The 27,866-nt window shown below is 38.6% G+C and overlaps 6 protein-coding genes across 12 annotated transcripts in view; 2 read left to right on the top strand and 4 right to left on the bottom strand.

Annotated features, from left to right (window-relative positions):
• The window catches only part of stum (mechanosensory transduction mediator stumble), a 31,888-nt gene extending 21,085 nt beyond the window's left edge, over positions 1-10,803 (bottom strand). Inside the window, exons 1-4 of the mRNA XM_076364462.1 lie at positions 10,660-10,803; positions 4,404-4,465; positions 3,011-3,392; positions 804-2,589 (exon numbers count right to left, since the gene is read on the bottom strand). Coding sequence (XP_076220577.1) covers positions 804-2,589; positions 3,011-3,374 — 2,150 coding nt within the window. The 5' untranslated portion in view covers positions 3,375-3,392; positions 4,404-4,465; positions 10,660-10,803. The remainder of the gene's footprint in view (positions 1-803; positions 2,590-3,010; positions 3,393-4,403; positions 4,466-10,659) is intronic.
• A 1,088-nt stretch (positions 10,804-11,891) lies between these two features.
• Positions 11,892-18,062, bottom strand: LOC116426946 (uncharacterized). 2 transcript variants are annotated; one of them, XR_013001491.1, is made up of 5 exons: positions 17,573-18,062; positions 16,929-17,324; positions 16,776-16,859; positions 12,426-16,705; positions 11,892-12,323 (listed from the first exon to the last, which is right to left on the bottom strand). XR_013001491.1 is itself a non-coding variant. In XM_031976681.2 (4 exons), exons 1-4 carry the CDS (start codon positions 17,591-17,593, stop codon positions 14,633-14,635), a joined length of 2,574 nt encoding a protein of 857 aa, XP_031832541.2. In that variant the 5' UTR covers positions 17,594-18,062; the 3' UTR covers positions 11,892-14,632. The 2 variants fall into 2 exon arrangements, 1 of the variants encoding a protein (XP_031832541.2); XM_031976681.2 differs by having other exon boundaries at positions 11,892-16,705.
• A 209-nt stretch (positions 18,063-18,271) lies between these two features.
• LOC116426956 (protein BTG3) lies at positions 18,272-24,231 on the bottom strand. 3 transcript variants are annotated; one of them, XM_031976705.2, is made up of 3 exons: positions 24,068-24,231; positions 22,654-23,355; positions 18,272-22,534 (listed from the first exon to the last, which is right to left on the bottom strand). In XM_031976705.2, the coding sequence occupies exons 2-3, from the start codon at positions 23,098-23,100 to the stop codon at positions 22,181-22,183; spliced, it is 801 nt and encodes a 266-aa protein (XP_031832565.1). In that variant the 5' UTR covers positions 23,101-23,355; positions 24,068-24,231; the 3' UTR covers positions 18,272-22,180. The 3 variants fall into 3 exon arrangements, with proteins under 3 accessions (XP_031832565.1, XP_031832564.1, XP_031832566.1); XM_031976704.2 differs by having other exon boundaries at positions 24,073-24,217; XM_031976706.2 differs by having other exon boundaries at positions 23,926-24,076.
• Ak6 (adenylate kinase isoenzyme 6) lies at positions 23,825-25,626 on the top strand. Of its 3 annotated transcripts, none has more exons than XM_031976713.2 (4): positions 23,825-23,976; positions 24,656-24,786; positions 24,897-25,048; positions 25,114-25,626. In XM_031976713.2, the coding sequence occupies exons 2-4, from the start codon at positions 24,744-24,746 to the stop codon at positions 25,450-25,452; spliced, it is 534 nt and encodes a 177-aa protein (XP_031832573.1). In that variant the 5' UTR covers positions 23,825-23,976; positions 24,656-24,743; the 3' UTR covers positions 25,453-25,626. The 3 variants fall into 3 exon arrangements, with proteins under 3 accessions (XP_031832573.1, XP_031832574.1, XP_031832575.1); XM_031976714.2 differs by having other exon boundaries at positions 23,932-24,180; XM_031976715.2 differs by lacking the exon at positions 23,825-23,976 and adding an exon at positions 24,306-24,328.
• On the bottom strand, positions 25,531-26,628 carry Hsc20 (iron-sulfur cluster co-chaperone protein HscB-like protein, mitochondrial). The gene is made up of 3 exons (XM_031976707.2): positions 26,177-26,628; positions 25,839-26,095; positions 25,531-25,773 (listed from the first exon to the last, which is right to left on the bottom strand). Exons 1-3 carry the CDS (start codon positions 26,555-26,557, stop codon positions 25,644-25,646), a joined length of 768 nt encoding a protein of 255 aa, XP_031832567.1. The 5' UTR covers positions 26,558-26,628; the 3' UTR covers positions 25,531-25,643.
• A 193-nt stretch (positions 26,629-26,821) lies between these two features.
• Positions 26,822-27,864, top strand: mRpS6 (mitochondrial ribosomal protein S6). 2 transcript variants are annotated; one of them, XM_031976716.2, is made up of 4 exons: positions 26,822-26,972; positions 27,207-27,346; positions 27,449-27,610; positions 27,683-27,864. In XM_031976716.2, the coding sequence occupies exons 1-4, from the start codon at positions 26,928-26,930 to the stop codon at positions 27,780-27,782; spliced, it is 447 nt and encodes a 148-aa protein (XP_031832576.1). In that variant the 5' UTR covers positions 26,822-26,927; the 3' UTR covers positions 27,783-27,864. The 2 variants fall into 2 exon arrangements, with proteins under 2 accessions (XP_031832576.1, XP_031832577.1); XM_031976717.2 differs by lacking the exon at positions 26,822-26,972 and adding an exon at positions 26,975-27,098.
• The last annotated feature ends 2 nt before the right edge of the window (positions 27,865-27,866 follow it).

Here is a 27,866-nt window from a genome sequence, read left to right as displayed (position 1 = left end):
AGACGAATAACTGTTTATCTACATAAAGGTTAACTCCGTTTATTCGGAGCGTGCTTCCTGCATATTGATAACGAAAGAACTTAATGAGGTAATTTCGCGAGGAAACATGGGTCCCTAAGCGTGGCGTTGAGAACGGTTTCATGAAGAAGCATTTTAAGGATACATAACTTTTCCCGGCCGGAAGTTCCGGGCAATTCTTTTTCGGGACGCGCGCACGCGTGAACCCGACTCATCACGAAAGTGATTCGTTTAATTGAGAATGATGCTTTGCTTTCGTGTCGCGACCCCAGCTCGTAATTCGATTTTTCAATCCGTCGCGTTCATTTTCTGCATACACACTGCCTTCCGTAAGCCAGTGGACACTTTCCCATATTTTAAAAATTGGATATCGGGATAAGAATACAAGTTTATGGGGTAATAAATTGTTTCGCCTTCGCTAAACAAGGTAGACGCTCTAAACTTACACCCAACGTTCCATACAATTCTTTTGGAAGATAAAATCAAAGGAACACCATTTTCATCGATTTCTTGGATGAAGAACCCTTAGATCCATTGACAATCGAACATAATAAATCTAGCAATATTAACATAACAATTATGTTATAAAACATACTAATTTAAATATTGAAACATTAATAGTAAATACTATCAAAGAAAACAAAAATCATCCCCAAAACATCCCCAAAACATCCCCCAAACTTCAGAAAGATTTTGCGCGAAATCAATCCGCACCCTCTAAAAATCCCCCGGGACCAGTCGATCGATGAGAAAATCCCAAAATGAAACGAAAATAAATAACTCACGCGGGTTCGCCGTTTTGCTCCAGGTGCACCACGTTCCCGCTCAAAGTCTCGATCTCCTGGGGCCGTTTCACGACATGCATCCCAGTCTTCTCCCTCGGCGAGGACACACCCCTCACGGTATCCACGCTCACCCCGGTATCCGTGGATCGCACACTGTCGATCGACTCGACCGACATGCCCGCGGACGATTTCTGGGACGCGCCACTCCCGTGATTGCCGATCCGCGGCTTCACCCCCGCGCTGTTCACGTTTTTCGAGCCGTTCACTGCACCAACCGTACCGGACACGTTGTTCGATTGATCGTGAACCGCGTTCGCCGCGTTCCCGACGACTCTCGCGTCGTGCTCGTTACCGGTCTTCGTGGCAACCCTCTCCTCTTGCTTCACCGTAGCACTACTAACCATCGTCTGTCTCTGTGGCTCGTTACTGGAAGAATTCTTCGAGGCATCGTTCGCCGTTTCGACTTCGTTCGATTTTATTGAATTCGTGGCGGACGCAGGCTGCAACGAGATCGTTCCATCGATCCTCTGTTCGTTTCTAGCATTCCTCGCAGTTTGCTCGTTTACAGCGTTCTGACTCTTACTCGATCGCAAGGTGGCGGAGCCATTGTTGCTGGCCGTGCCGTTCACTTTGGCCAAGCTCTTCGCCGGTTGACTGATACTGTTGCTCTTCGAATGGCCGCCAACGGATTCCGATGGAACTGGTGACTCGTTTCTATTGTCGGCTCCACCCTTCCCTCGATTATAGTTGTTGCTAGGCTTGCTGGACCTCGAGGTCTGCGTGTTCGTCGAACGCTGATCGTCCTGCACGCCTTGTCTCACGAGGGAGTCGTCGTTCGATGAATTGGAAGATTTGCTGTGAGGAGGATCCGATTGGTTCCTCTTCTCGGAGGAGTTCCTCTTGTCGGAACCGTCTTTGTCCATTAGAAGCGCGTTCGCGTCAATGTGCAGCGGCTGGACGGCTGTCGTTGCAGTCGTGTTCACTACGCTAGACGTGCCAGTGGCACCGGAAGATTGTTTTAGAAGATCTATGAGCTGCAGATCGCGGCCTCTATCGCTGCCCGATGAGTTCTTGTTGCTGACCTGGGACTCCTTCGAGCCTTCCGACTGTGTGCCGCTTTGGTTGACCTCGTTGCTTCGATCATTGCTGCCTTTAGCATCCTTGGACCCTTTGTCGTTGACCTTTTTAGCTTTATCGTTAGGCTGAGTGGAGATGTTGATGAATCTAGCTGGGTTCAAGGAATTCGTTCCCACTCTGTTCGTCTTCAAGGGGATTTTCGACGGTGACGTGACTCGTTCCTTGCTCGACGCCTTGTTAGAGGTGACCGCTTTCTCTTGGTTCTGCTTCTTCGCGTTCCAAGTGCTTTTCGTCGGCGACGTCGCCAATTTGTGCAGCTTCGACGGTGAAGTCTTCGTGGCATCTTTGGAACGATCCCTCCGAACGAACTGAGGTGTCCTATCGGGTTTGGTAGGCGTGCCTTGGATTGGAGACAGCTTGCTGGGTGTTTTAATCGTCTGGCGACGAGTGGCGAGGTTCGTTGCGCTGTTGCTGTTACCAGAGGCGTTCAAACGGTTCCGCGAGTCGGCCGGGTTCAAACGGTTCCTCGAGTCGGCCGGGTTCAAGCGGTTCCTCGAGTCGGCCAGGTTCAAGCGGTTCCTCGAGTCCACGTGGCGGACACCTTTCGGCGAGGTGAGATGCTCGGTCGACTTGCTCAGGGAAATTGAACGCTGTCTAGTTGGCTGAGGTATCAAGCTTCTTCTTGGACTGCTCTGTTGGGACACTGAAACTGAGAATCACCGTTGCTAGATGTAATCAATGAACCCTTGTTCCGTTAAACTTATTAATAATAAAGACATCAATTACCATTCAAAACATTCCTTCATCCTCTACTTTCCCAAACTCAATAATCTCAAAGCATTAGCCACACGCAAGAAATGAAAACCTTATTAACACTAGAACTACCAAGTGGGTCAAAATGACCAATTCCTAATTTCTTCTCTTAGAATTACTCCAAAAGTGCACATACTTCTTTAAGAAACGATTAAAAAAGCTGATTTGGCAATTCCTGAACTGAAACACAAGCCGACTGAAATCTTAATAAATACGCGCTTACAGTTTTCATAAAGAAATGTTCAAAAGACGGTTGCTCGGTAGTTCTAGTGTTAAGTGGAAAAAGGACACAACAGGATTTAGTTTTACGAAATTACCTCGACGATCGCTTCGACCCCTTCTCCGAGCGTCCACGTGTTCCGGTGACTGAGGCCTCGACCTCGATCGCGGTGGCGGCCCCTTGAACCCGCGTCCGCGAAAGGGCGAGACTCTACCGGTGGCTAGTGTCGGCGACGGGCTCCTAGTTTCAGGGGACGCCGGCCTCGAGTCAGCGATGATCACGAAGCTGGACCGCCTGTGCGCCCTAGAGGACGACGTCGAGGACGGCGCGATCTTGTAGGGCTCGGGTGCACGCGGCGGTGGCGGCGGCATCGCCGAGGGCGACAGGTAGTTCCCGTCGGGTGCCGCGAGCACCCTGAACGGAGGCGGTCGTTGCACATGGCCGTTGTCGATCCGCCTCATCCTTTCGCGGCCCCGAAGCTGCAACGTAAACACACTCTGTACACCAACCGGAAGACTGGCCGATCCCTCTTCATGTCGGGAAACACGGGTCGCGCTCGATTTGCGTTTGACCAATCCCTCCGCTTCTGATCTTCCCTTCGACCCCCACCTTTGAGGCTGAACATTGAGGATCGGTGAAATAGAGGGAGGCTCGCTAGATCTGTGGTACTTTGTGGAATGTGCTGGATGGAGTACATAATTGAATTGAATAAATATTGAGGTTGTTGGGGTTGAAAGGTTGCTTGATTGTGTTTCATTGAACTTTCTGGTGTAGTACGTTTCGAATAATCTTATGGCGTGAAGATGTGAAATTTTCGGTGTATGGATTCTTTAATGAGATGTCTTTTCTGTTTACGTGTGATTTTAGTAGTGGTTGAGAATTATTGTAAGGGAACTGTTAAAATTTACCCGCCAAGAGGTAGAGTAGAGACTGTAAATTTTAATTAAGAATCTTCTGCTTGCAGTTGATGAAGTTTCTTGTGTAATGTAATGTAGAATATAAAGTTAACCGAAGTGATAAATATTTGATTATGTTGGAGTTCCTTCGAACAATATTCTACAGAGATTGAACGACTTCTGGAAGTACAGTCCCAATTTATTTAAGGGTGATTCACTTCGGCTCTCGAGTATTGACTTTCCGTTTTATGGCTCCAGCGCGCGGAATAATATTTGAACGTGATTATCATTGGGTTGTTGACTCAGTCAACCACCTTTGATACTTCCATGAAGTGTCTCATTACCCCATAACTTCAAAATACAATACAATTCTAGCCACAATAAGAATTATACATTCGACAATGAATAATCTATAATTTACAAAAAGTAATCCACTACTTTTCACCAAATTCAATATTCTAAAAATATCCCACAATACCGTCAATTGAACAATCTTCTCGATCAATAGCAGAACAGAAACCCGATTGCAATATCAACTCATCAAAAACTCAACAAATTACTCCTTGCCCGGCATTAATACTTCCGAAGATATACCTCGAGTCCTGCATGCAGACCGCCAGGATGCGGAGGACGCCGGGATCCGTTGTCGCTCTCACCTGGAAAACAGAGAAAACTCGACTGATACATAAGCTCACACGCCGGCACACTAAAAATACCCGGCGAAGATCGTGTTTCGTTAAAATTTCACATACGCGACCGACAAACGAAACTCGCGTCTTATCTAGGAACATCATCATCCAAGAACGAGTGGCAACCCAACCGATTCTACACGAAAAAGAGGAAAGAAAAGGAAAGGTTTGTGAGTCTGCATGTTCCCTTAATATTCTCAGAGACCCACTTCCCCATTCATTATGTACAATGAACGCGATAATCAAATTAGATCGTTCCTCGGAGATTAACCGGTAATCTCGAACGCGACGGGGCCCTCCTCCCCCGCGTTCGCCGGATGATTTCGAGAGCAAAACGTTGGACTCGTCCGGCGGAAATCCAAGAACAAAGCCTTCCTGAAAGTTTCAGCCCGCGTCTAATCCCAGGTAACGCTCATTGTGCACCTTCTTCCCTTTCCTTTCCCGTTGGAAGATCAACGCGCGAGATTCGCCCGTGGCCTGGCAATTAACAGTGCCGCGTGCAACATCGTAATTATTCGCCGACTGTTGCAATTATTCACTCTAGTTCAGCAGGCCTCGTCGAGCGGCCAGCAGCCTCGGGTACCGCGCGTTTTATTCACGCTCTCATAGGCGGGAATGCTCGGACCGATCGCGTCAGTCTCGCGCCATGCTTATTACCGCAGCACCGTGACGCTGCTGAACTACATTTCCCATCTTCCCCCCTGGCGACGTAAAACTGTATATATATATATATATATTTTTTTTTTCTATATCCTTCGACGCCCGGAACTGAACGTAAAATCGCGAGTGGCAAGGGTGGATCGATAGTCGGAAGCCTTCGAGCTTGGTACATTCGATTTCGAAGAGGTTTTTCTGGTCCCTCCGGTGGACGTTCTGTTTCAAAGAAGATTTGTAACAGTAAAATTCTTTTAGCAAGGGATAATGTAATTGTGAAGTGTAACAAGATTGCAATAAGCAAGGAGGTTTTATTTAGGATGAAATGTTTTGCTTCGCCATTCGAAACGAGCAGTAGGGTATTCCTTTATATTTAAGAAATCCGGAGGTAACCGAACGTCGATTTTTTTACGTACGCACAAAGGTCATAAAATAAATGAATTCAGCTTCTTATTCGCGGGGTTGCGCAATATTCGAAATACTTCCGTAACTGAAATCCAGCATGCACGTTCCATGCGCGCGCATAACAGCCATAAAAAATTATATCTAATTTCGCATTCATGGAATTGCAGAGCCTGTAAAGAAATACTACCGGAACTAACGTCCGAGCCACATTTATTTTTGATACGGTCACGCCGCAGAGCGCGTTGTAAAACGTTACTTTTACAGTTAAACGCGTTAGTCACCGAACCCAGCGGGCAGTTCTATAGAAAAAGTGGTAAAATAGATCATCGGAATCGTATGAAAAATTTGTTCATAACAATCACGAAATGAACAATCGAATGTGATTGTTTTCTTCCTTCCGTTCGAATTCGCGAGCAACCCCCGCTCCGCTGCCTCGGTTACCCAACGAGTACCAGCTGGCGTTGTGTTTCAATGAAAGTCAATTTTATGTCACTATCATGTGACCAACGTGCTTTACGGTTGACCAATGAACGAGCCCCGATCGTCGACATTAAACTGATCGAACGTCACACAACAACCCCCGCGAGACCTTTCGACCGTGACGATTCCACCGGTGTCTTCGCTCTGTTTCTCAAGAGCTTAACAATTTCCTCCGCGCACCGCGAACGATGAGTCACTATTATCCGACCAGCCATCGTTTTCAGGAATACGACACCCCGTGAAACTTACTCCAGCGGACAATACTCGCGTGAACCGAGCTCCGCGAGCACTGTCTATTCAATGACTCACGATGATCCCTCGCCCGCGATACCGTGACAGAACAGAACACAAACAGATGCTATCGGCGGGTTTAACGCGAAATTCCATCGTAGAAATCACGGCGCCGGCGAGTTTCACTACGATCGCCGGATTGCAAGAGGTGAAAACAAATAAAAGGTAATCACTGGTATAGTAATAACGGACACGACGCCCGTTCGGGAGGACGCGCGTGCAGCGGCTCGGGTTTTTCCAGGCGGCCGGCCAACCCCGAAAAAATGGCCCATGGTCCAGTGACATTCCTCGGATTGTCGCGGGACAGTTTAACCTTGATGAGACAGGTTTGTCAGCGTTCGGGCCGGCGACGAGCGTGCCACGGCCTCGCGGCCGAATTGTAATTCACGGGGAACCCCGGCACTCGCGACGGCGACGCGTTGATTTACTGCAACCGTTCGTCGCGAATTAATGGACGGACCAATGGAGGCGATTTGCGGGCCGCGAAGCTGCAGAACCGTTTCCACGGGCCCGTTCCACGCTTTCTAGGAATACCGTCTGCCGTGGATCGGGTATGGGGAGCCCGGGGAAATGGTGCGTGGACCGCCATCTTTGTTTTACCCTTCGCGCCAGTGATTGGAGATCATCAAGGAGGAGCGCGGTAATAAAATTGCTTTAATGCAATCGTCGTTGAGTTCAATTGGGTTTCAATTAGTCACTTTTGTATTGTGATTAATTCCTTGTTTCTTCGAGTTTTTTCTGAGCACTTTTAGTAGGACTGTTAGCGTGGAGGTTGTAGGTACTTTGCATCGGTGGTATACGTTGGATAAGGATCAGAAAAATTCATGCTTTAAGGTACCGTTCTTAAATATTTTAAGTTACATACGTGATACAATCTTTCAAGCAACATATTTTTAGACCTCTCGATCCGACTTTCATCAATACAGTTTTATTTTTGCTACAGTGGTATAATTATACTTTCGGAATTAATGAAAAATGATGAATTTTCACTTTTTTCATTACTTTAATGAACGCGCGGTGTCCTCGTCGTTCAGAGGTCACGAAGCACAGCAGCATTATCCACATCGAATCGCATATCGTAATTCTCAGAATCATAGGAGAGATACACGCGTGACCTTGACACCGTGGAATCTGTTTATGAGATATGAGTGCGGGGGCAGGCGACATGATCGACGATTTTCCAAGTGTGTATCGTGCACTCAATCTAATTGGAATCGGAAATCGAGTACACGGTACACTAAGAATCGAGATTCCATTCTCCGTTCGGAAAAAAAACCTTTCTCAATTAACAGCCCGCATAAATACGCGCCATCCAATCATTTAATTAATCACAACTTCGATCTAATCCCATCAATGTATAACGAACGCGAATCTGCCTGAATCAACAGAAATCTGCGTCTTAAGCTTAAAAAAGAAAGCACGTTATACAATCGCTTTCCCGGGCAAGTAAACCGAAAGATTAATCGTCGATCGTTCGATCGATTAACTTTACAACGTATCCGACACCCCTCGGCCGGTGATAAGATATTGCCACGCGTCCGCCGCGAATTTGCACCGACTTAACGCGTCGCGAGCTAACGAGACGCCGCTTAACGAGGGCCCGAACCTGATCCTCGACAAGCTAGCGCAACATTTCCCCCCGATCGGCGGCTATAAATAACGATTTAACGGCGATGAACCGCAATGAGGAAAAGGTAGCAGTCAGTTTAATTAGCAACGGTTACGCAACGTTCGTCGGTGCGGCCGTCGAAGCGGAGCCGGGCCCGCGATGCCGATTTTACGGCGGCGTCGCGAGGATGACATGTCGCAACACGTTTATCGGCCGGCGAACAACAAATCGGGGCGGGAACCGTTAACGAGAGTGGAAACGCGAATCCTATACGCCGTTTGGAGCAACGACCGCGCGGCGCGGCTCTATTCATCGGCCAAGGAAGTCCCGTACGGCGTAACGATCATGTAATACCCGATTATTTCGCCGAGCAGTCGAGCACGGACCGGGCGAATTAATTGTTACGCAAACCTAAGCGATTCCACGTTACGATACCGGCCGCAACGTATTGTGTTATTAAACACGTTAATACGGAAGACGCTTATTGTCTTGCCATCGGGCGTTTCGGGTATTACCACTGATAGACATCGTCTGGAAGACAAAGAGTACGAGAGTTCTGAGATGGTCTGTAACCCTTCAGGGATTCGCGTAATTCTTCTTTCCCTTTCTAGAGGTCTTGGACCTGAACGTGCGTCTCTGTTTTTCAAGAAGAGCTGTAGAGTTTCTGGGTAAAGGGAAGAACGTAATGAAAGTGTTAAAGGAAAGAAGATTGAATATGTAGAATAAAGAAAATGAAGATATAACTGTTGCAATAGCTAGCGTACAGTAAAGGATACGTAGAATTTTATTAGGGAAAAGAAACTTAATTAGTTTACGTTCGGTATCGACTAACTTACGTTTTGTCTACGACAGTCTTCCAAGCAGCAAAAAAGGAGAATTTAAGTTATCAAACGTCTTTATGTGCTATCGATCGAAGCCTCGCCTTAAATCGATAAATTTCGCACCTAGACAGAGAACGGAACACACACCGAGCCCGAGAAACAATGCAAACGACAGAACAAAGCAGTGCTTTCGCTTTACCGAGCTTCCATCCCCCGCCTCGCGATTTTTCCGAGAGATAAGGGGTTAATTTAATTTCAAGGAATGTCCCCCGATCGAACGTGAGCTTCGGGGGAACGAGCAGGGAAATTCTTTCCGACATGGAATTCCGAAAACGACGCGCGATCGAAAGGCCGACGGGCTCGCGATAGGGATCAGGAATTATACATCTGTGCGTGGTTTCGCCAGAAATCGTTGTCGAAGTACACGCCTTCCAAAGAAAAGAAGGAAAGGCGCGCGCGGCGCTCGGCGCAATTTGCGGCCAATTTGAAACAATAAATTTCAACACAGTCGAGATTATATGCTCGCGCGTTTGCTTTTTTATTACACGGAAGCGATCAACACACATATTTTCCAGTCCACGGCGGCGGCGGCGGCGGCGGCGGCCCTTGGCGGGCGGGACCTCTCGCGTGCGAGTCGTTGTCGTTGCTTTAATTCAAACGTCTCGCCGGCCCGTACTAAGCATCGTGTTCCTTGACAATTGTCATCGATCAAAAGCGAAACACAAACGTGTGCATGCATATTAATCCCCGTGGTTCCGCGGGCACATCGCCGGGGAGCGACGTATTAAACGGCCGCCGTAATTTCTCAATCCCGAGGGTTTTTCGAGGGTGGAGGGAAGATGGACCGCTTCCTGATCGAAATACATCGGCGCGGAATGTCCTTCGAAGTGCCCGCTCGATCCACGATTAAAACGAGATTGTCTTTCCCTCGGGAAGCCGAATGTTAACGGCACGACGAAGCGTCGAGCATAATTGGTTCGATATCGATTAAAAACAATATGTAAATGGTGCAGCTATATGCAATAAGCGGAATATTTTCTTTGGTGTAAAAGTATACACGCGGCGGTATTTGAAACTAAAATTTGTTACGATGAAATCGAATCTGTATTAAATGATAGGAAATGGTGATCTCTTAGAAATCTTGTGTATCTCTGATACGAGGAACGTTTTAGCGACGGTCGAAACAGAAACCCACGGAATAACTGGAAACGAAGCTGCGCCGGGCCAGGAAAGGAGGAAATTCCGTAGGATTTTTCCTCCTAAACTGGAACAACAGTCGGACTTTTATCGATCTGATTCAAATCCGACTCACGGAGACCGCCACGAGAGACGCGCGCGCGATTTTTTCTCGATCGAACGAGAGAAACCGAGGCGCTTCACGAGATCCGCACGGCCATCGATCAACTTTTCCGCTGGTTTCCCGCGTCCAAGGGCCCGGTGCATGTTGCGTGCCCGGCGGCGAGATCGCTGGACGACGAGCTAATGCGTCCTAGAGCGATTAGCGGTGCCTCAAGGTAGACTCCGCGGTAATCAGACTGGTTTCACGCGGCAGATGTTATCCGACCAAGCCGAAAAAACGGTATGACCCATGAAATTTCAAGTACGGCCTCCCGCGGCAGTCACGATAACGTGCCGCGTGCCTCGCGGATTCCGGCGGCGCGCATGGAAATTCGAAAAAAAATCGTTTCCGTGCCGCGAGGAACTCCGAAGATCGATGTCGAGCACAAACTCCACAGAAAATTGAAGCTTCCCTGGGCGGCGGCGAACGCGGCGCGGTAAAAATAGCTTCGGGGCATAACGTTTACACTTCGCGAAGGATGAAGTGGTTCCATGTTGGTCTCAAGGATCATCGCAGCCCTGACCCAAACCGGAAGTTCCCGTGGATTTACTGGTGGTCTTACCTGGCTACCAGGTGGACAGCGAAGCCGTGTCGCCGGGCAGGGTGCATTTACGAGGGTGTAAGCCTCAAGGAAGGGTCGGTAATCGACATCGACGTTGGCGGCCGCGGCGTCGGTCCGCGTCTTCGCGTGAGCACGAACGCGTCCTTACTGCCGCGGGGTTGGCCGGCTCGGCTGTTCGTCGAGAAAGCGAGGGTACGAGCTGGTCACTTGGGAGGCGCTGGCGCGATGACCAGGCGTTGGAAAAACGTGGCCAACAGATCTAGAATACCACTTTGGTCTACCGGCTGGTTCTTCCTTCTTCGTGGGCTTTAATGGACACGTTGCTCCTGGCCTGCGGAACCTTCGAAGAAACAGTAATAGCTTCGTAGAGTTCACCCTTTACACACGGAATCGTAGAACCCTAAAATATTATTTAGAACATCAGCATTGGAAGCGTTATAATGTAATCGAAAAATCGATTTTCTTGGTTAGCATGAATTTTTGTCATTATTCGATTTAACTTATCTTAGGGTAGAAATGGTATTGCCAGTAAAATAAAAATGGAGTCATTTCCCGAAGGAGTTCTTTTCGTTTGTATGAATTTCAGAATTTTCTTGTCTTTGAGTTTAAACAGGATTAACAGTAGAATTCTGGAATTCGTAACATATAATTGTAGAAAAAGGATTATTCCGAATTTTCTTCCGCGACATCGATCGCTGAGTAAACTGTACTTGCTCGACCACCCACGCACTCGATCGCAGTACACCGCAAAATGTGTTACAACAATTATGGACAAACCGAGTATCGTCCGGATAAGCGTTCTACTATCGGAGCAGTTGCATGTGTAGTATAAACTCGCGGGCGAGGCCGTTCATTCATTCATTTGGTCGAACCAGGTCTGCTGGATCCGAATTATTGGAACATTAGCTTGATTTAAGCGGGTTGGGCTCGGCCCGATCGTCTAGGATCAATTTCGTGCACGTATGCATCCGATAGCGGCGCCGAGCGTGCGTCAGTTTTTCTTTTTTCTCAACGTAATGCGGCAACGATTCTACGAAGATTGCGCCGATGATGAGCTAAGTATATATAAAAACAAAATAATACATCAAACTACATCGTTATTACTATAATTTTCGCATTAAAAGTATTTTAATGCCGTGGAATAAATTTGCATAATTCTTAATTGCATTACCGATATCCAGCGCCCTCGAAAATAAAACACAAACTGTCAGTTAAAGCGCAATAAAACCGGGTGCCTGTTTTTAAACACATTTTATTCGATCGTATATTTACAGTTTACATAATAATCACCATCGCGTTACATATGGTACATCCTGACTTGGAGTTAAATGGGTAACTGTTGCACACGGAATCATTTCCTGTCGAGTCCAAAACGATCAGTCCTGTTCGATTAATCTCGACTACGATTAATGCGCCTTATTATAGAAGCGTCCGCACGCTCGGGTGATACCAGACAACTTGGTCCTTCTACAAAGGTCCTCCCTTTTCTTCTGCTTTTTATCAAAGACTAAGGAATGCAACGAGGTAGTTAGGAAAGCCAGAGATCCCGTTCATTTTCTTTCGGTTCATTTGGTATCGGCACGTCTGTCTCGTTACGTCTGCGGCGAATCGAAAACGGCAGGCAATGGCGCTGCATCTCGATACGATTAATTTAGTAATGCTCGCTGAAACGTCATGCAAATTCGTAATAAATTCATCGACTCGATTTCATTGAATTTATTTCTACATTAATCCCCTCGTAACTCTATCCACGATCCGTTCCCTACCTCTTCGCTTGGATCTTCGGATTCATTCGTCACCCCGTAGAATGCGAAACTCGGTTTACCATTCGCTAACTCTTCTCGTTTATCGTGCGAAATCTACCGAAGTCGTTCGGAAACGCACGCTCCGCAAACTTTTCGAGACGTAAACGTGCATTCGTGACGGCCGGGCCGTCGCGTTTGAACTTCAACTTTGAAATTCAACGAAAACCGAGGAGGGATACCTAGATTTTAAATTTCAAAAGCTTCGTAAAACCATGACAAACACTTCTTTACATGTCGCACATTCGTGACTCGCATCAGCATACCAATGATTCATACGGTTCTTTGTTTGGCGACCATTAACTCGGAACGCGTTACGCTCGAAGGTACTGCAGAAATGAAATACGTTTTTTTTTTTCTGGCGGCTAGAAAATCGTGCGAGTTCGGCTCGTAAATTCGAAAAGCCGAAGCCTCCTCGCGGCGTTTCTTCTTGCGCTTTAAATACTTTCGACAGCCTAAATCGACGCGATCCTGTCGATCGTCATGTCGTCCGCTATTAATCTTTCGTATATTGCGTAATGCGTATATAATATGTATTTACACGTACGGCTCGAATATTATCCCCGACACGATGGTTGTATTTTTAATGAATCCCCATCGAAGACGCGCCGCGGTTTCACCGCTGTCGGAGTTTCCGCGTGACGCGACACGGGCACTTTCGTTTCTTCCGCGAAAGCCCGAATAACGGGGTGGACAGTGTTAATTCGACGAACAATCTCATCGGAACACGCGTCGGGATCGCAATACTCGACGAAATGTGTAGAACGCAGGGTGAAGCGTGCTCGTTCGACCCCTTTTCGCTAGGCGAATCCATTACGCTGGTCAAAGAGCCGCCATATTGGCCATCAAGTATTGCTTGGATCAATGAATAAGCGCGTCTTCTCGGCGAAAAGTAACTTTCCAAAAATGTACGACGAATTGCTCGAATTCATTCCGTTTCTATAATTTCATCGTCTTCCCAACTGAAAGATGATAATCGTTGAACTGTTTATATAATTGATTTTTATAGAGATCGCAGGTATTCACCGGAGGATATAAACGAAAGCGGCGAGAATTAATTCTACGACGATACATTAATTTAAGCGGATCATTTAATAAGTATTAAACGCAGTGGTATTCCGTTAATATCATTGAAACTTTGGTACCATGGTTATAATTTAACACAGACGAAGGTCTCTTTCCGTGAATGAAATTTTCATTGTGGACTTTCTTTAATGGAGTAGTGAAGTGGTTCTCGATGTTCTGGCGCGCGCTACGCGCGTCGAAGTTCCTTAACACGTTGCTTCACGGGTATACCTTAATAATTACATCAACTATATAATATTGTCACCGCTACATCCTGTCGTATCTGTTCGAGCACGCAAGGAAAATATATATTACTCGTTACTAACACTAGAAATCGTTAAATAAAATTACTGAATTTTACACGGGGAACGCCGTCGGTTCGGCGATCCCCTGTCATAAAACGAGCTCGAATGATCTGGTTCTGTAACGCAAACCATTCTCGCGGCGTGACCCTTAACCATTGGAAGTAGCACGCGCTGCATTCAGCATACGAACATAGCTGTTGACACTCGACAACGAATCCTTAAATATTGTCACGTTTCAATACGCGCGAACGCAATTCGCCCTATAATATTTAATCGCAGTAACAAGAATAAAAGTCTCGTCATCTAATTTAATTGGGCTATTTTGTTTTCAATATAGAATGACTCTATACAAAACTGTAGAGAATCAACGAAACGGAAACTAAACGACCAATACCAGATGTAATTGTTTCCTTTGCAAAGCAGCTTGACGGTTCTTTCTCGCGCGAATTCAATAAATACTCGAATAAATCTTACCGTACCGTTTAAATACAGAATCGGACGTGTTAATTAGAAAAGAATCGACTAAAGGTGGTTACCGAACAATTACGAATATCAGAAATATAGTGACCGTTGTTTACAAACGAACTTACCAAGAGACAAAGCTGCTAATGTTAACTATACAAATTAAATAAATATAATCCTATGTCTGCAGTGGTGTATAGAATGTTTACCCCTAAGCTACTGTTCTTGGTACAGCCTTAGTTTCATATAGTTACAAAAAATAACGCTCTGTTATCTTTAAAGGAACTCCCTGCTGAGATAGTAATAATAATCATCTTGAAATATTTCTGTTGAGACACTTTACATTTTTGATCCCACCCTATCGTAGCTCTTCTGAAGTCTTTTGTGATCCTTCCGATACTTCTCGATTGTTAGGTCAGCGCCATCCACGTTCGACAGGCTCAACGCAACTGGATCTAAGCTTGCTGCGAGCTTCAAGTACGTTTCTTCCATCTCTTTCGTAATTTTCACGTCGTAATCAAAATTAGCGTTGTCCATTTTGTTGGAAGCTTGCGGCGGAACAACTTTCTCCTCCTCGTTCGGCACGTCAAAAATTATCAAATCTTTCTCTTTCTCCGATTCCGTGTTGTCTACAGACGATGAAAAATGATTCACGTCGTTAGCCAAAATTTCTTTATCGAAAGCCGGAACATCGGTCACCAGATCTTCGTGTTTGTTTTCTTGAGTATTTTCGTACAGTCTTCGTGTGTCCTCAAACATCTTCGACTTCGTTTGTGACTCGTCTAAATAGACCAACGAAGAATTTTTATCGATTATGCTCTCGTTAGGCTTCAACTTCGAATAATTTGACACTGAATTATCCATGTGTACTGACGACTCAACCCACTCGGCCACTCTTTGCAATTGATTATTGTCGCGTAGCAAAATCGGGGAGCTTTCCTCGCTACTGGTTGAAATTGACCTTTCCGAGCCAGACCGGGATAGTTTCTTCGAATGAACTAAAGCAGTGTTTGGTTTGTTACTTCCGCTAGTGTACAACACAGTTTTATAATGACCAGCATTATCTAGCAGAATATTCTTGGATCCAGGCGTGACTCTCATGAGACAATTCCTTGGACCGGTTATACGATTTTGGTTAGTAGGTTTCAAACCAATATTATGCAAATTCGTTCCGCTAAGCGGCTGAACAACGTCGCTGGAACTACTAGAAGGATCTGAAGTTGAAATTACTATACTATCGCTACTGAAACTGGGACTAGTGGCCACTTCGATCTGTCCAGAATCATTCTGGTTCGAATTATTATCAATATTTTTCACTTCTATTAACATCAACTGTGCCGAGTGATGCGTTTCTTGTTTCGGCTTATCATTTTTCCAAACTCTATCGTTAATAATGTCAATTTCAACATCACTGTTTGTTTTACCTATGTTTTTAATATCCACTTTATTAGTCTGAGATTTTAACTTTGTCCACTCGTTCTTCCACAATCTGTCGTTAATAATATCAATGTGACTCTGTTCTTTCCCATCAAAGCAATTATTATGATTTTCAGGAACTATATAATTATGGTTAAAAGATTTCTTTTCCAATTTATTACAAGAATTTGAATTAAATACATCATCAATTTGGGACTCGCATTTTTTATACGACTTTGCTGATTTTCCTTTCTCAGAATTTAGTTTGCTGTTGGTACATACATCATTGACCCTTTGAGGCATCTGCATGGCCGTATTTTCGCTCTGGTTATGGAAAATATTTTGAGGTTGCGTATCGTTCCTGCGCATCGAGTTTTTTTTATGTAAACTAGCCCTTGTGTTCGCATGACCATCCTCCTTTACATTTTCTATTTTAACATTTCTACTTAAAAATTTATCTTTTGTGCTTACATACTGACTACTAATATTCTTTGTACAGTGACTTTGATATTGCATGTTACTAATACTAATGTTTTCATTTACCTCGTGGTAAGCTATATGTAAATTAGAATTTTGACTTTCTTTAGTTTGACAATTTTTATCAGTGTTTTTTTCTACATCCTGTGCATACTTCGTAACACAATCATTGCAAGAAAAAACGTCTTGCATGTTAGTTTGAGTTTCTGCATCAACCATTAGAATGCTTCGATTACAAGTGCATGTATCGCAATGCTTAGCGAATATTCTTTCTTTTTCTCTGTCTTCTAAAACTTTGGCCATTATTGCAGCTGAAACAATGTCTACCGGTGGTTTAGATTCATCACTCTCATCATCACTGTCTTTCTCAACTGTAGGTTTGGTTACATTATATACCATAGCTGTTGGGGGAAACGTTGAAATTGGTACTGTAATACTTTTAATATCAGGAGTATTATCATTTGAACGTTTCTTTTGTGCAACATATGTTCTAACTTTGGCTTGTACTTCAGAAGGTAACTGAAAAGAGAATGGGTCACAAAATTTGTTTCTACCGTAATATAAAATCAGATATGCATAAATTACTTACAGAATCATATTTCTGACCAACAAAATTAGCTGGTTTACATTGAAGAAGCTGTATTGCCAAGTTTACATCATTTCTGTATTTTTCCTGGAAAAAGAATCATATATAAAACAACTACAATTTAAAGTGAGAAAAATTCATAGTGTCTAAACATACATTATCTTGAGTTAAACGATGTATGGTATAATTTGCATCTGCTAGTCTATGAGATAAAGTTGCAATATCTTTAGTGAATGCAGTTTTCTCTGTTTCACATTTATCTACAATCCTTAACAATTTGTCCTCAAGGTTTTGATTTACTTTTTGAACACGTTTGTGAGCCTCGTGAAGCCTTGAATATTTTTCTTGCCAGATTAAAAGTTCTTCCTTCATTGAAGCTAACTCTCCATTAGGAAATTTATCAGCTTCGTTTAAGAACTGTGTTTCCATTGTTGCAATGTGATTATCCCTTTCCATAAGATGTTGCCGTAAATTTTCTATTTCTACATGCAGATGCATGTCACAATGTTGTTGATCTTGCTGAGTGCAATTTACACATTTACACCCACATTCCTATGAAAATAACTCTATTATACATTCAATGTTTCACATATGGTAGATTGTAAAATTAAATATCAGTTTGAAAAATTAGGAAGATGGATGAAATGTTACAATCAGTCTATTCTTTTTAATTCTTCGTAAAGATTATTTCATTTCAATGTAATTACAATCCGTACATTTTTCATTTTCTTTGTTTCAACAGTCTACAGAAACGCAGCACTCGCATCCAGATAAGATTGACTTATTGTCGATTTACTTACCTTACATTTTTCAGCCATCATGTAGTACAGAAAGTATATTAAAAACACTGAAAAAATATTGACTAATAGCGAGACTTAAAAATTTGAGCCTCATAACCCTGTCGTTGATTGCGTGCAGAAATATCGATAGTTCGTGCACGACTCGGCGCAATTTAATTTCTCAATGCATCGTCAGCGACGATAATAATGTATATGATAAGCGTCTTCGACAAAAACCTTCAAACGTGTACAATAAAAACTTACAAAGCGACAGATTGCAATTTTCTCTGTAGTTTTACCACACATCTAACTCGTTTCGCGTAACTTGATCGTCGACGTTCAACTTGCATTGCTGACGTTTTTTACCAGCTGTCGCAGCCATAGCATATTACTTTCACAATTTTCCACGATGTGTCAGAAGTCCACACGTAGGAAAAAAAACATTCGAATGAAAAAACAACATGAAAATAAATTTTCAATAATGAAAATCGCACTTAATGCGATACCTAAACGCGACCAATAAAATCATTCGGGAAGACGATAACATTTCTTATTGGACATCAATACGTAACCATTGCCATCTGTCAAGTTTACGCGGAAAAATAAAAATTACATAAAGCCGTCGTTAAAGGTAAAATAATTAATTTCATTTATAATTTGAAATATAATACATAAAAGAACTCAAGGGAGTAGTAAATTGAAAAGAAAAACAAGGGGAACTTAATTTGCTGAAGTATTTATTAAATATTTGTTATACCCCGTACATAATGCTTGTAATCTTAAAATTGTTAATGCTGTTAATATAACATTAATTATAAGTTGACAGATGTGCACTTAATACTTGAAAAACAATTTTCTTTATAAATTCTTCTTTTGTATGCAGAAAAATGCATCGATGATTTAAAATTAAAATTAACATAAATCGTGGCTTAATGAAGATGAATTACAACATTGACATTCGGTTTATTTTTAAACGGAATCCTCGCAAAGATCGGAATTACTAAACGAAAACGAAGCATATTTAGAGTTTTGTAACTTTTCCACAGAAATCACAAATACATATATATACACAATACTACACATGAACGTAAATTTGTATACGCAGTTGCATTATAAAATTTGTACCTATTTGTAATAATAATCAAATTTCTACAACAAGGAATATACACGCAAGTTAAAAATGAAAGAAATCATTGATTTGCAATCTATTAGTAACATAGTTTTATTATAGTTCCTTAAATTTTTTAATACAAGTTTGAATCATCCTAATGTATTTTAAATTTTGATTAGTAATTATGATGATAGATACTCTATAAATTTGTATCATAATGCTAGAAGTAAAGAGGTCATACAATTAATGATCTATATGTGTTTTGCTTGAATGTGTAATATATCTTTTATTGGATAACACGAAACAAAGTACTGAACAGAGATATATATTTGAAGTTATGAAAAAATGCGAAGGTAAGTATGGTTGTAGAACAGGATTATAGTCGTCATTGCATAGCTATGCAAGAAATACTCTTATAACATATGACACAGCAGTGGTAGAATACATGTATACGCTTATATAGTGCCTTACCCTACAATCGAAATGATCCAAACATTAAGATAATCTATGAAGATAATCTTTAATATCAAATCTGCTTTTTCTTTTCTTTAAATTATTTTTACATGATTGTAAAGTACAGTCTTACTTGATAAGAGAATGTACAACGATGGAGTCTTTAAATTTTGTCTACAGCTTGGTCGTATAAAAAAAAGCTAGTACTTCTAAATTTGAAATTGAAATTTTAGATTTCTTTTTCAAAATTTCTTTATTATTTGTGGAAAGAAATAAAAATATTTTCAATATTTTGTTGTTAATATAGTATATCCACTTGTACAGTTCAATACTTAACTATCATGTACTTAAGAAGTTATACATATAAAAGAATGTCTTGTATAAAAGAGAATATATTTTTTTGCCTGAAATTTATGCAATTTTTCTTTATCGAGTACACTGATGTTCATTAAATACTACATATTTTATCACAAGTTACTTTAGTACAGATTTCTTATAAGAAAATTGTGTTTGAACATTTTCTATCGCCTGAAAATGTTATTGTTATGAATCATGAAGTATTTCTTTTTTGTTTCTTTATACATGAACACAATTAAAAAGTTTGGAACATTTCAAATGTTGAGCATCATATATATATTTATATATATTAATAAAAGAATATGTCCGAATGCAACATTGCTTAACTCTACATATACATTATAATATCTATATTCATATAGAATTTTTATAACTTTCATAACAACAAAATGACTCTTCCTGAATAAGTTTTAACAAATTGAACACAAAAATCACCTATAATATAGAGCAAATTTCATGCATATATTAAACAATGCTAAATGTGAAACATGAAAATTGCAAAATTTATACTATATATTTGATTAAAATTTTCTCTAATACAGACTATTTAATATTTATGCTGTATCTGGTTATACTTTAGAAATTTGCCTAAGGACACTAAATGTTTCTAGTGACAACAATATTCCAATTCGATGAGCTACTTCAACTCACATTTCATATATGTAACAGGTAGTAACACCAATGCCATTTAATTTGAATTTTCCATAATGCTATTAATTTTTTAGTGCTCCTGAACATCATCGAAAAATTCTTAAAAATGTCAACAATATAAATTAATCATGTTATTAGAATGTATAGCATATACTGCATTTCTTATACTTTTTATCAGAATGAATGTTCTGTACTAATGAATCAATGTACCTGTATAAGCGTAATCCTTAAAAGTAACTTTCAAATTATCTGCTTTTGAATAAAGTGATAGTTACTTTTATGGACAAATTCTATGTTACAACATAAATTACAGAAATTGCACACTTTAGGCACTAACAGTACTAAAACATTCATGTATCCTGAACGGCTCAAAAACCAGATATTGTAAGTAATTTAAATAGAAAAGATGAAGGACAAAGATTTTCCTTAATTTGTAATTGCAGTATATATATTTACAAAGCACATATTTGAAGAGAAATCGAAGATAGATAATGATATATCAAAACAGTAAATAATTAACACATGTATTATTTAAAACACTTTATAAAATGGCAATTGTAAAGTTTAGTCCATATTACTTGGTTTTTGAGTCTTTCTCACACAGATAATTCTTGAATAAAGAGATAGCATTAACAAAGCAAGATGAAATATAGTTGAAATAGGTATAAATTACTATGGCGTTAGAAATTGTCTACAATATACAAGATTGAAGGTACATGACATTAGCGTTAGTAAGATAGAATTAAAGTTTTAACTCCAATGAGCTATAAATCTACCAACATCAATGATATATATTCTTAAATGCTAAGTTTCCTAGTTTCATTTAAAAACATAAGCTCAATTTATTTTCAGATTGAGCACAATTAAAATCAAGATTCAGTGTTTTTTTTATAACTACATATTAATTGTGACACCCATGCACATTTTAGTGATGTTCTAGTGTAACTGATTATCAATAGAATCTCTATAGAGGCAGTACGTTTATGCAACAGGTATGGTATGCCTTTTGAAGCAAAAACATTAGAAATTTCTCTGCACCTCAAACCTGTGAAATCAAATACGGTATTGTCCTTTTCTAATCGTTAACGTATTATAATAATACAGATATACAATAAAAGACAAAGTCATTGGATTTAAACTTGTCAAAGATCATACTCAAATCGCTGTTACTAGAACTTCAAAGCTTACATGGTTTATCAACACTGTTTTAGAACATCATTTTCTCAACAAATTAGGAGATAATATGACTAAAATTCGCTATCCCTCTGTTTTTCACTATAACAATACTGAAAAATGGAGTAATCTTCGAAGTACTAGTCATTATGAATACATTTTATATATACATCAAAGAAAAAGTCATTTGAAACTCTTTCCTTCTATTACATTATAGAATTTGATACATGAAGTATTCACTAATGAACTGAGATCGCCTATGAAGGCATTAAAATCCATTACATACAATTTAATGAGCAATTGTATCAAATTTTTGAAACCCGCTTAAAATCAATACTGCTCCCATTTGAAATATATACGATCTATCATTTGCTAAATCCTTTTTTCGAGGATCAATCAGAAAAAAGTGTCACACTTGATATGACATTCATTTTACGTCTTACATATCAATGACTTAATTCATTCTAGTTAAATTCTCACTAATCTAATATTTTACAAGCAACCTTGCATCCGGAATTAAACATCTATCATTCAATTAATTATTTATATATAACATGTAATAATGCAACATTTCTCATCATAAAAAATCGTAAGCCTTAGTCGTAATTCGAACAAGGTCATTTGTAATTACAAAATGGATAATTTTCGTCACTGAAATGTTAATAAACCTGTTCCTAATATAAAAATGCTTGTATTCAATTCTTTTTTTGTAAAAAATAATGTTATTTTTCTAAATAATGTTGTTTTTTTTTCAATATTATTACAAACGTCGTGTATCTTTAGACTCAAATATAAAATTTTCAAATCGACAACACAATTTTACACTTTTTTTCTTTTTATACAAAGGAACAGATTTCTTAACTACTTTCGTAAGGAGGATTTGTTCATACTTTAAGAGCAGCTTTGGGAGACCAATGGTGGAAACGGGTAGGTCCTGTCGGATAGGAGGGTGGATGGATCCATTTGTTTCCTCTATGACCCATGAAAGGAGGTGGAGATGGACCACCCAAAAAATGGGGGGGCATAATGTTATACCATGGTTGACTTATTGGATGAGGACCATATCCCATACTGAAGGAGTGACCAAACCACGAACGATTTCTATTAAGATGTAGTCTGGGGCTATTCAAATTGCGTCTCCTACCTGTACCATTATTGCTATGCTGTTGGTTTTGATTAGCAGAACTTAGCGGTTTTGATTTTTGTTGCTGCTCTGTATTAGTAGTCAAAGGGGATTTCTGTAGGAAAACAGACATATTTATTATTTTTATGATATTTCCAATTTTTATAATCATTCACATCATTATCTAAAACCAAATTAATTTATATTAAGTAGTATATAGTAATGTATATTTACCTGTATTTTAGTCTGTCCCTCAGACTGTTTGTTTTCCTTTTCTAATCCTTCATTGCTTCCTTGGAAAATTGGTACAGTATTTTCTTTGTCATCGAACGATGCCAATGTGCAATAGGACCCTTTACTTTCTCCGAATCGACAGCAAACTTCATTGGGATCAACCCAAAGCGTTAATTCTACTGGTAAAGATAGATCTTCGTATTTGACACCAGCAGCATTAGCAGCACTCTCCAAAGTTGCATCCCTCCGATTATGACCATTTACACGAATACAACGATAACCTTGACCTTTAAATGGCTTGTCTGGGAACCAATGATTCTTGAAACGTTCTGTCAATAACTCGACCAAACGTCGCTTAAAACATTCCAATTGATCAGGACTAAATTTTTCGTTTTTTTCTATCAGCTGTACTAAGAATAGTACTGCTGCAGTGATTTCGTTGCGCATATTGCCTCTGTCGTACACCAAACTTATAATTTCCAAATGAATTCTTCCTTTGATGCCGTGACACAATATTTTTGAAAACTAAAGTACCATTTGCTGAAACTGATGTGGAGCACATAGAGCCCTTCTGCACCACAGCAATGCTTGAATCTTTTGTGATCTATGGTGTTTTTTTGTTTTGTAAAACAATCTGTGCTGTGCTATATTCTTCCTTCTTTGGTGTATTTTATTCGTACCAATTGCCTATATTATTCTCGTCTGAAATAATATAAGGGAACACATTTTCATAAATCAATCTTTTTATATCTAATTACTTATAAAACGTTTAATATTTAAAAATTATTCAAGAAGGATAAACAGTTTAAAAATAAAAATATTGATTCTAAAAAATGTATTCTGATTAATGTCTTAAATCGGCGCCTATCTAATCTATCCACATCTACACCTACCAATAGGTACCTTGTTTGTTTGTTTTTTTAATACATAAACTCATGTAAATATTCAAACAAAGAAATTTCGATCGTATTATGCATACACAATTTGTTGCATTATATTATTAATATGTATACAGACACGCAAAACGATTGATTTCATTTCACAATGGAACTGGACAACAATATGTTATAGGTATTAATTAGGTTATAAACCATAATAACGCAGGTTAGGTAAATCGTGTTGAGTAGCAGGCTAGTAATTTACAGTAGGATTGTTGTGATCAGTAATCAGAAACAAAGCAAACGGCACCATTACGACATATATTAAATAATGAGAAACGAATACATCGAAATAATGAGCACAACGAATTATGCCAGCTCATTCTTGTCGTACCAGGTCGTGCCGTGAGCGATTGTTCCTGAAATATCACAACTCAGTCTCCTGGTAATTATTTATTTATTGTGATATTGCACTCTCGCTGAAACTGTACTTCCATCTGATATGCTAGAAAATTTACTATTAATATTAAATTGACCTTACGAATCAGTGACGAAAATTCCGTGTTTCTGGTGAAACTACTACGTCTTCTCTCTCTTTAAATAAACGTACTCGACCCAACACGTGTTACGTTGCATCAATGTCCATAAAGTATGTAGAAAAATATAGACCTCCAACAGATACTTTTATTTGAAATTGAATAAACAAAGATACAGTAATTCTTAATTCGTAATTTACATTGTTTTAATTTAACAAAATAATGACAAGTATATTAAATAATGTTAAAATCACTTTAAAAGTACGTATTTTATAAAAATGCTCTTGAACGCAGATATTTCATTTTGTATTTAAACGTATCAATTTTTTTATCAACTTCAAACGAATAAAATAAATTCTTCTTAGATAGGAATGTTAGCATTCAATTATTAATAATAATTGCAGCTAACTCAAATTAGAAAAATTACATTATAATTGTTGAATTTGAACAAAATTATTTCACTATTTAAGTACTTTCAAACATTCTTAAATCTATCAAAATTGAACTTTTTGCTTACTTCTCTCTTTTACTAATCAATGAAAATAAAAGATAGTACCCTCGTGTTACAAGCGGCATAAACGTTTATAGATAATCTTCATACGTGTAAATGGCAATGTTTACAATACATAATTAATTCACTGGAACACTTCTGGAAGTAGGATTAGCCTATTAAAATATGGTCAACATGAATAAAAGTTATCCAAATATTTTAGTGACAGGTAAATAGTGCCATTAATTTTATAATTCAATAATAAAATAATACTTAATATTTTTTAATTCTCATGTTAAAAATTATGTAAAATTAAATCATATATTTGTTTGATATTAGGTACGCCTGGTGTAGGAAAAAGTTTAATGTGTCGTCTTTTATCAGAAAGAACAGGGTTAACCTGGATTGATGTTAGTAAATTTGCTATTGAAAACAAATGTTTAGAAGAGTACGATGACGTGTATCAATGTCCTATTTTGGATGAAGATAAGGTAATAATTTTATATACATATATGTATATGTATTAATTTGTAAATAATGTATTTTTTAATTGTAGTTATTAGATCATATGGAAGAACTTATGTGTGAAGGTGGAAAAATTATTGATTATCATGGGGCTGACTTTTTCCCAGAAAGATGGTTTGATATTGTTTTTGTGTTAAGGACTGACAATACAATATTATACGATCGTTTAAAAGATCGAGGTTATACTGGAAAAAAATTAGAAGATAACATAGATTGTGAAATCTTTCAAACAATTCTTGAAGAAGCAAAATCAGCTTATAGGGAAGAAATAGTTCATGAATTAATGAGTAATAATGTGAATCAAGTTACAAGCAACGTAGATAGAATCTGCCAGTGGATAGAACAATGGAAAATTGATAATGAACAATAACATTGAAATTTTTCCTATCATGTTATTTTTATTGTATAACATTATATTTAAAAAAAATGTTGATACATTAATAAGATATTTTGTAAGTAACAAACTACTACATTATAGTATGACTTTTATATTAAACACATATTTATAAATTAAAATTGGTGTACACTTATAATTTACATTCTATTAGGCAGAGTTTTTATTCATTCTACTATACCTAAATCATGTTTTAGTTTTTTAAATCTATTGTTAATACTATTATAATATTTCATTCGTATAAGGTGGACTTCTGCTTTTTTAATATCTTCTTCTTGAAATGCTTTCGCAATATCCCTGAAAAGTATCTTCATTAATTCATAATAAATTATCATATTTCTTTTTTAAAAAAGTGGTGTTACATTGTCAAACTATTTAATATTTCTTCATTTTGTTTTGCCAATTTTTTAATCTTTGTGTGATCATTCAATGCATCCTCTATTTCTTCATTTCTCTCCATTATTTCCATTAAAAATTCTGGATTCATATTATCTGTTCCCTCTGGTATTGTTATATTATTCAATTCTAACATGTATAGACCTCTTTGCAAGGGGTTTAATAAAGTATTATACGCTTTATTTACCAATGATGATAAATTTTCAGATAGTTGTTTTTCTTTCTGTAAAAATGAAATAGAAAAATTTATAAGGAATAGTTCTGTGTACTAGCTGACACAATTAATACAATAAATAAAACATGCCTCAGACTTGTTACCAAATTTATCAGGGTGTAATTGCTTTTGAAGCTCTTTGTATTTTCTTTGAAGTTCCACAACTGTTATGTCATAGCTTTTGGGAATACCCATTAAATCGAAATACGTTAAATTTTCGGGTGGTTCTTGTAATGTTTTGCATTTTGAACAAAATAGTTCGGACTTGTATATAGAATTACAATTCCAACATTTTAATGGACTATTACTTGAATATTGTGATAAACGTAATGGGACTAATGAAGGAAAGTCATTTCTTTCTATACAATGCGAAAGTACATTTTGGTGTCGTTTTATTAAATTGAAATATGAATTATTATATTTTTTTACGAAATTTGTAAGTATTCTTCTTATGTACATGTTAATACGCATAACCTAACGTAAGTATCTTGTAAAATATATGCTACGTAATTTAAAAAACCAAGAAGAAATAACAGATTTAATATTTCTAACACAGTTACAGAAGCTTTTTTCTTTTTACTTTATTATAAATAATATTCAACAATTAAGATATTATTGATTTACTTGCAAATAATAAGAGAGAGTTTGACACATGGTTATGTTTTGGGTAACAACGCACACAAATACTTCACTTTATAAATGGGTGGTAGCATTATAAACATAGTACAAGTGAATGAAGGCGGAGACATATAGTTTGTGGCAGGTATAACGCGTAAGTGGGTGCCGAAGCATTTTAAATATATATTTTATTCTGTTGTTGAAAATAGAAATATCAAACAACATGCCTACGTACGAAATGCCAATATTGTTACGTATTATGAGAAAGGTATTAAAATAAATTACACTACACTTGTTCTATAACATATATTTTATGTAGAATGTACTTAACCTATAATTTGTTGCATAAATATTTTAAATTTTTTCTTTAGAATTATTAGAATGTATGTGTTTAGTGAGTAAAAATGATTAAAATATTATTTTAAATATTAAATCACAATGAAATATGATGCTTCCATTTTCTTATTTATTATAATGCTCACTTCTTACACATATTTTACAGCCAGATTCTGTAGAAACTTTAAAGAGAGTGGCAAATTCAATATTTAAAACTGGTGGCTTTATTAGGAAAATTGAAAACTGGGGAGAAAAAAATCTTCCATATAAAATAAGTAATCATGGCACAGTTTTTAAACAAGCTGGGTAAGTTTATCGTTTATGTTAACCTTATTATGATTTTATTTATTTTCATTATTAGATATGTATCATTCATTAACATTGTAATTTATTATACATTGCTTCCAGATATTTTTGGTTCTGTTTTGATGTTCCTCCTTCGTCATTGAAAGATCTTATGGACGAGTACCAAAGAGATGTAGATATAGTTAAAACGACAATATTTAAAACCATTCAGCCAAAAGAGCAGAGCTGTACATTACAGGAAGAGCTATTACCTCCACCTTATAGGTAATTTTATTATTTTAATGTACAATACAATTTGTGGAGCATTATTTAATGATTTTATGAATTTTTGTACAGATCTAATGTAGCAGAAATATTAGAAAAATACAAGAAAACTAAAGACAAAAGTACATATAAAATGAATACTGGATTTGATTACTATCCCTTTTCAAGATAAGTTGTTTAGTCATTTCTATATATTATATAATATAGATTGTATATATTGCTCATAAATAAAGCATTTACAAATGAATTAAAAAGG

This window comes from Nomia melanderi, chromosome 2 (assembly GCF_051020985.1).
Source record: "Nomia melanderi isolate GNS246 chromosome 2, iyNomMela1, whole genome shotgun sequence".
NCBI lineage: Eukaryota > Metazoa > Arthropoda > Insecta > Hymenoptera > Halictidae > Nomia > Nomia melanderi.
This window is presented reverse-complemented; position numbering and strand designations above follow the sequence as displayed.

Excerpts from the sequence above, each read along its gene's own strand:
- LOC116426946 (XM_031976681.2), bottom strand. The coding sequence starts at position 17,593 with ATGATGGCTGAAAAATGTAAG. Across the intron at positions 17,325-17,572 it reads TGATGGCTGAAAAATGTAAG|GAATGTGGGTGTAAATGTGT; the intron begins GTAAGTAAATCG and ends TTATTTTCATAG. Across the intron at positions 16,860-16,928 it reads ATCGTTTAACTCAAGATAAT|GAAAAATACAGAAATGATGT; the intron begins GTATGTTTAGAC and ends TTCTTTTTCCAG.
- LOC116426956 (XM_031976705.2), bottom strand. The coding sequence starts at position 23,100 with ATGCGCAACGAAATCACTGCAGCAGTACTATTCTTAGTACAGCTGATA. Across the intron at positions 22,535-22,653 it reads AGGGACAGACTAAAATACAG|AAATCCCCTTTGACTACTAA; the intron begins GTAAATATACAT and ends GTTTTCCTACAG.
- Ak6 (XM_031976713.2), top strand. The coding sequence starts at position 24,744 with ATGGTCAACATGAATAAAAGTTATCCAAATATTTTAGTGACAG. Across the intron at positions 24,787-24,896 it reads TCCAAATATTTTAGTGACAG|GTACGCCTGGTGTAGGAAAA; the intron begins GTAAATAGTGCC and ends GTTTGATATTAG. Across the intron at positions 25,049-25,113 it reads CTATTTTGGATGAAGATAAG|TTATTAGATCATATGGAAGA; the intron begins GTAATAATTTTA and ends TTTTAATTGTAG.
- Hsc20 (XM_031976707.2), bottom strand. The coding sequence starts at position 26,557 with ATGCGTATTAACATGTACATAAGAAGAATACTTACAAATTTCGTAAAA. Across the intron at positions 26,096-26,176 it reads AATTTGGTAACAAGTCTGAG|AAAGAAAAACAACTATCTGA; the intron begins GCATGTTTTATT and ends TCATTTTTACAG. Across the intron at positions 25,774-25,838 it reads ATATTAAATAGTTTGACAAT|GGATATTGCGAAAGCATTTC; the intron begins GTAACACCACTT and ends GATACTTTTCAG.
- mRpS6 (XM_031976716.2), top strand. The coding sequence starts at position 26,928 with ATGCCTACGTACGAAATGCCAATATTGTTACGTATTATGAGAAAG. Across the intron at positions 26,973-27,206 it reads TGTTACGTATTATGAGAAAG|CCAGATTCTGTAGAAACTTT; the intron begins GTATTAAAATAA and ends CATATTTTACAG. Across the intron at positions 27,347-27,448 it reads ACAGTTTTTAAACAAGCTGG|ATATTTTTGGTTCTGTTTTG; the intron begins GTAAGTTTATCG and ends CATTGCTTCCAG.